This window comes from Nycticebus coucang, chromosome 5, assembly GCF_027406575.1.
Source record: "Nycticebus coucang isolate mNycCou1 chromosome 5, mNycCou1.pri, whole genome shotgun sequence".
In the NCBI taxonomy this organism is placed as follows: domain Eukaryota; kingdom Metazoa; phylum Chordata; class Mammalia; order Primates; family Lorisidae; genus Nycticebus; species Nycticebus coucang.
In genome coordinates, this window is record NC_069784.1 from 1009433 (window position 1) to 1015432 (window position 6000).

At 41.2% G+C, this 6000-nt stretch overlaps 1 protein-coding gene and 1 pseudogene across 3 annotated transcripts in view; both read left to right on the forward strand.

The window, feature by feature from the left end:
• Window positions 1-2859, forward strand: part of DNAJC6 (DnaJ heat shock protein family (Hsp40) member C6) — a 155855-nt gene extending 152996 nt beyond the window's left edge. For all 3 annotated transcript variants that reach the window (XM_053590316.1, XM_053590317.1, XM_053590315.1), the window contains exon 19: window positions 561-2859. In XM_053590316.1, the coding sequence (XP_053446291.1) occupies window positions 561-662 (102 nt within the window). In that variant the 3' untranslated portion in view covers window positions 663-2859. The remainder of the gene's footprint in view (window positions 1-560) is intronic.
• A 547-nt stretch (window positions 2860-3406) lies between these two features.
• On the forward strand, window positions 3407-3572 carry LOC128586832 (uncharacterized; annotated as a pseudogene).
• Window positions 3573-6000: the final 2428 nt, after the last annotated feature.

Consider the following 6000-nt stretch of genomic DNA (forward strand, 5'->3'; position numbering starts at 1 on the left):
CGAGTCGTCTCTGTGTCATAGAGACTGTCCCAATCATGTGACTTAAAGCTTGGAGGGAAGTACCACCTGGGGGCACACACTTGAATTTGATTTCATCCCTTCACACTGTTGTGACTAGTCTGAATGGATGAGTTAATGAGAAGTAATGTTAGTCCTTGAATTTTGATGAATCAAATGAGAAACAAGAACCCAGAAAAATCTACAAACTCTATGCCTTTGTTGTGGATCACAAAGAACTTAACTTTTTTTAGAAATGAGAAGACAGGGGTTTAGAAATACAGTCAGTGGAGATAGGCTGTGGTAAAGTTTGTCATTCGATAGATACTTCTGAAGAACAGAGAGGCGTCATCTGCTGCCCCCTGAATGCTCTACTGCCCTGTGTGAACATCTAGGGTGAGCACATTTTAGGGCCGTCACAGGGCCATATGGATTAGGCAGTAAAAAGAGAAATGGCCAAATAGAAAAGCATTTCAACCACGGCACATATTAGCGATGAAAATTTTAACATAAATAAAATTTCGTTCTGTGGTATCTAATGTGTGTTTTTATTCTCTCCATAGGCTACCGGGCAGCCCTATGAACAGTATGCAAAGATGATTTTCATGGAACTAAACGATGCCTGGTCTGAATTTGAAAACCAAGGCCAGAAGCCCTTGTATTAAACCATGAGCTCGTCACCTGTGCTGCAGACTTTGCTGACGCTGTGTGTGTCACAGTTCTGAGGTTTTTGAAGATGAACCTAAACTTCAGTAACGTGTTTTCAGCACTAAGCTGTAAAATATCTTGTGAATTAATTTCTCATTGACGAACAGTGTGGATGTCTGGTTTCTCCAAGTCCCTGCCATAAAATATCCAAAACAGGAGAGGACCTTTCAGTGAGATGGCCGTGCCGAGTGGCGGCATCCACGCTGGTCCTGGGGAGCCGTTCAGCATTCTGTCTGGGGGAGATGGAGAGCAGCAGGCTCCACCTGGAAGGTGTAACACCCATCTCATTGTCTGAGGATAGGATTAATGAGCAAAAGTTATGATAATGGAATGATACGATGGTTTAAAATAATGCTTTTTAGATTTTCTTGGAAAGATGTAATCTCAGCAGTGGCTTTATGCAGGCTCTAGGAACATAGCCACCAAGGATTTTTTTTTTTTTTTTTTAGGGGAAATTTACTAAGGCTTTTAGCATAATACTGTGTACATTTTTTGGTCAAGAGGACAAAAAACGTAAAAGAATTTGAATCGTGGAAAGTGATTACACTACAGTACAGTGATTACCACCAACTCCTTCTAGATGAGCAAAAAAATAGTGAAAATGTTGGCTAAAGAAAATAGGCATCCTGAAGATGTGGAAACCTCTATCCCTGGTCAAGATGTTGGGCTATCTTTCTTACCCTTTGGAAAACTATGGTTGCTTAGAGAAGAAGTCTTCATACCATAACAACTCTAAACATGATTTGGAAGAAACTTCTGATTTTGCCATAAAGCTCACTGCTCTTCCTTTTGTTTAGCCAAGAAAACGTTCTTAGCTGGAAACAGGTTGCGAAGCAGTTCAGTCCATTTACAATTCTCAGGACTGGTAGGGAGTCAGGACTTGGCCTTCTCAGGTTCTCTGAGTGGTTGTGGTTAGAGAGCAGAAGACAGTGATATGGAACTTGAGTCTAAGAAAGGCTGGGTTGCGGCGAGGGAGCTGTGCTCACCTCAGAGCTCATCAGATGGTTCGAGGAACCAGGTCTCATCTCCCCACATGTATATCTAGACCCCTGGGATTATTACAGTGTGGTTTATTGTGTTTAAAGTCATTGGGGATTCACAGGAGCAACATTCATACAGGGACATTTGTGTTTGCAAAGCAAGAATGAAAGCTTTCCAGACCTTACCCTGGTTGGATTTGACATGAGTGTTTCATCTGGTTCTCATTTGGAGGGGTGAGCAGTTTGCTGTCCTGTGACTTTGGTAGATTCTGGTGCACACACACACAGTGTGCGCTGTATACATACATATATGCAAAGCAGAGGGGGTAAGGAGATTTCCATGCTAATCTTAAAAGGTCCATGCTCAATATTGTGAAAAGTTGTTTTTAAAGACTGATCAGTTTTTTTTTTTGTTTCTGTTTTAATTTTCTTGTGGCAAATAGCACCGGAAAAGCGGCATGTCAAAAATAATTTAGGTTCCAGATAGATCTTTCTCGGTCTCTCTTTTTTTGTTATAAAGTTTCCTTATTTATTTTACTGGCAATCTGAAACTTGCATAACATGTTCTCTTTTGAAATATATAGTTGTAACTGTTCAAGGTAACCATAACAAACTGTATTTATTAACGTATTATAAAATAATGTTTGATCCAGTATATGCTTGTCTTATTTAAAATTGGAATGTGAGACATGTTGCTGTGACCTGTTTTTTTTTCTCGTTCACACTTGTAGATACTGTGTGAACTACAGTATATAATGATAATTATTAAGAGGATATTCTGTGGGTGTCATGTACATTCTGAAATGATAGCACCGCATTAGCTTTGTATCATGTTTGAAACATTCATCAATGTTCACAGTGTAAAACATCATTAGACATTATGTAATTAGTAATGAGAAAGAATCTTACTTAACTTAAATTTGGGGGTTCCCCACATCTCTTTTCCGGATACATTATAAATCTGGACTCCTCTTTATCTCAAAACTCTTAATACATGCAGACCAACAGGTTTTTGCATTCCTTTTAAATATCTGGTTGTGACAGAGCTTGTTGTTGGTCAGATCCACCGTTTCATTCATATTTATTGTAATATATTTTTTGTTTTGTAAATATGTTACAACAAAATGTGATTGGTCTAAAATATTTGTAATGTATATTAAAAGGCTCAAAAATATTTGTAGAAGCCTCTGTCATTTTTGTACCTGTAGGAATATGATGATAAGCTTGAATTACATCTTCCAACGGGATTCACATTTATAGAAAGTTGTAAGGGGAGAATGTGAAAAGTGTGTAATAACATCTGTATTGAAATGTAGTCTGACAGGATTCTGGGTTCATATACTCATCATTTCTGCCCTGACATACACACACACACTTCTGCACCCATGCACTTTTGATTATGCTGTGTGAATATTATGTTTCAAGAAGAATGGACATAGAATCCCAGTCTCCCAGCTAGAATGTTGATGGATTTTTGAAAGTGTACTTATATGTCATATCAAAGGGATTGATCCCAGGAATCTGAGATTTTATTAGAAACAAAGTCCCAGATATTTTCATTTTCTGAGGACAGAGCAGCATGTTCACTTGGAAACAAAAGCTGCAGATCAAAAGCATTTGAGCCGTCACTGTGCTGTCCCCATCTGCCAGAGGACTCAATCTGGGCCCTCATGCTGCCAGTGAAACCGTGTGTAAGGAATGAATGCAAAAGTTGTGTTTCAGTAGCTTCCCTGCCTTTTAGCTAACACCAAATGTAATATCTGTTCTTATCAGTTTAATGTCTGACATGTCCTCTATCCAAAGACAGTATGCACGCTAAGTGGATTTCTGGAGAAGGGAGAGAGCAGAGGAGCTGGCTTTGCTGCCACTTGGGACTCAGCACCTTCAGGAATAATGCCCCCTCCCCCCCAACAAACAAACCAAAAACAAAACAAGAAAAAAGTTGAATTTCCAGAAACAGTTATCTCAGCACAGATCAGCTTCTCTGCTAGAAACACCCATCAGGGAATGTAAGTCAAGCTTAAACAGGTTTTGATTATTCTAAAGATAAACCAGGTATTTGGGTGTAGTTTACCTATTGGTTTGCAAAAGAGTGTGTTTGAATCCTGTTTCTTTAATTTATAGACTATTACATTGGACAAGTTTCATAACTGAGTCCTTTTTTGATTTTTTTTTCTTTTTTTTTAAGATATGAGGTCTCTTTCTGTCTCCCAGACTGGAGTGCAGTGGCATGATCACAACTCACTGAAGCCTCAGTCTACTGGCAAGTGATCCTCCTGCCTCAGCCTCCTGAGTAGCTGGGAGTATAGTTGTGCACCATCGTGCCCAGCTAATTTTTAAATATTTATCTATTTAGAGACAGGCTCTTACTGTGTTGCTCAGGCCAGTCTCAAACTCCTTTTTTCAAGAAGTCCTCCCACCTCAGCCTCCTGGCCACCATGCCTAGCAAATTTAATTTTATCACCTTTAAAGTAGAATTCTAACAACTTTGCAAGGGAGGGATTAGAGATTGTCTAAATAAACTCTTACCAAGGGGGTACTCAGTAAGTAGTAACTATTGTTACAGATAGTAAATAAGATAAAGTGTATCACTGCAGGTCAGTGTTGGGGCTGGAGTCACATTGAAACCTCCTGTGGGGAGTGAATCCGGGAGCGGGAAAAGGCAGCCCAGGGACCTTGTGGCTCGGCTCGTGGTCCTGTCTCCTTGACCTGACAGAACTGTCTGCATAAAATGGCAAAGAAACTCGCAGCGTATGTTTTGTAAAGGGAAGAACTGTGGGAAAGGAAAGGGCGATGGAGAGTTAGGAAGGAAAACTAACCCTGCTGATTTCAACCAGTGCTGTGCGGACCGGCAGCCCGCCCTCTGCTGCACTAAGGGGCTGCCCCTTGCTGTGCTGACTGACAGCCCGCCCAGTGGAGATGTGTGTATGTCCCTGGCAGCTACTGTATCTATATACATATATATGTTCTCACTCAATTAGAAAATAAAGCTTTCAGAGGCAGGCTTTGTAAATCCTACCTAAGAAAATGGAAACATGGATACATTTATCCAGCCCTGAGGTCTGAGGCTAGATCTTGTCCTTGGGATAGAGAAAGGTGATTCTATTATGGTAAGCTAATTAATATTTGTTAATTCAGCCAATATTTTAAATATACTGTATGCAAGATATGAATAGATAAGAAGGAGAAAATCATATCAACAAGTGGATTTGATGTCCTATTAAGAGGTCACTGTTACTTCTAGTTACTCTGAGAATTCTTGCCTTCTTCCTGCATAAGGCCCGCTGTGGAGAATAGTACAAAGGCTGACCAGCCGACTTTAGACTTGAACAGTTTGGGGTTTGCCAGGGCCCAGGACTGGCCAGATCTCTGGCCAGGCTTAACTAGGTTCCGGACGCAGACTGCTAAATTACCTTGCTCAGGTCTGTTAAGTGCCTGAGGGCTCTCTACTTTAGCTGGAGAGAGAGACAGTGTCGAGAGTAAAGCAGTCTTCTTACAAAGATAGATCTTAGTCTTTAGCAGAGCTTGGTAATTTTCAGCAGAGAGACCCCGTGCTGGTGTTCTGCAGGCAGAAGAGGAGACAGAGTCAGAGTAAGCGGGTCCGTAATAGAATGCACATGCTCCTGACTGCCTGCTCCTCCAGCCTAATATAAGGCTGATCTCGTGCCTCTCAACACCACAGGTGTAGAGATTGCCGATTCACCACTGCTCTCATCTCGCGAGCTCTCATGCTTGTTAGGAGCTAAATCCCTCTCCATACCCTTTCTACCAGTGTTCCATTATTGAGCTATACAGGTATTTCTTACAACTCTCACTCCTCCTAGCCATAGGCTATATGGGCTGCCACAGGGGTTTAACTTCAGCTTCCACACTCACTAGTCACTATCTGAGACCTAGTTTTCCCATCTGTAAAACAGAGACCAGTAAAACCTAGCTCATAGTGTGAGATTATCCAAAGCAAAAAGAGGCCATTAGAATTCATCCTCAGAAGTCCACTGTTATTCTGGGCAGCGTGACAGAGGCTACAGGTCTAATGTATCCAAACAGCACAGTAAAGGCAAGCTGGGGAGAGGGGATCTGATTCTAGGGTTTTAATTTCTGTTTCTGATGACTTATTCTTGAGAACATGTGGAATGAGTAAGTGGAAGAAAAATATTTTCAGTGCAACATCTGGCAAATGAAAAGCAGATTTTCTTAGACGGTTGAAGCCCCTGGGAAGATAGCTGACTCTCTCTCCAAAGTGTTTGCGACCTGGGAAGGATGGCTAGTGTGGGCAGAGGCAAGCATTCTTGTGGTTCCTCAGCGTTCTACTGCT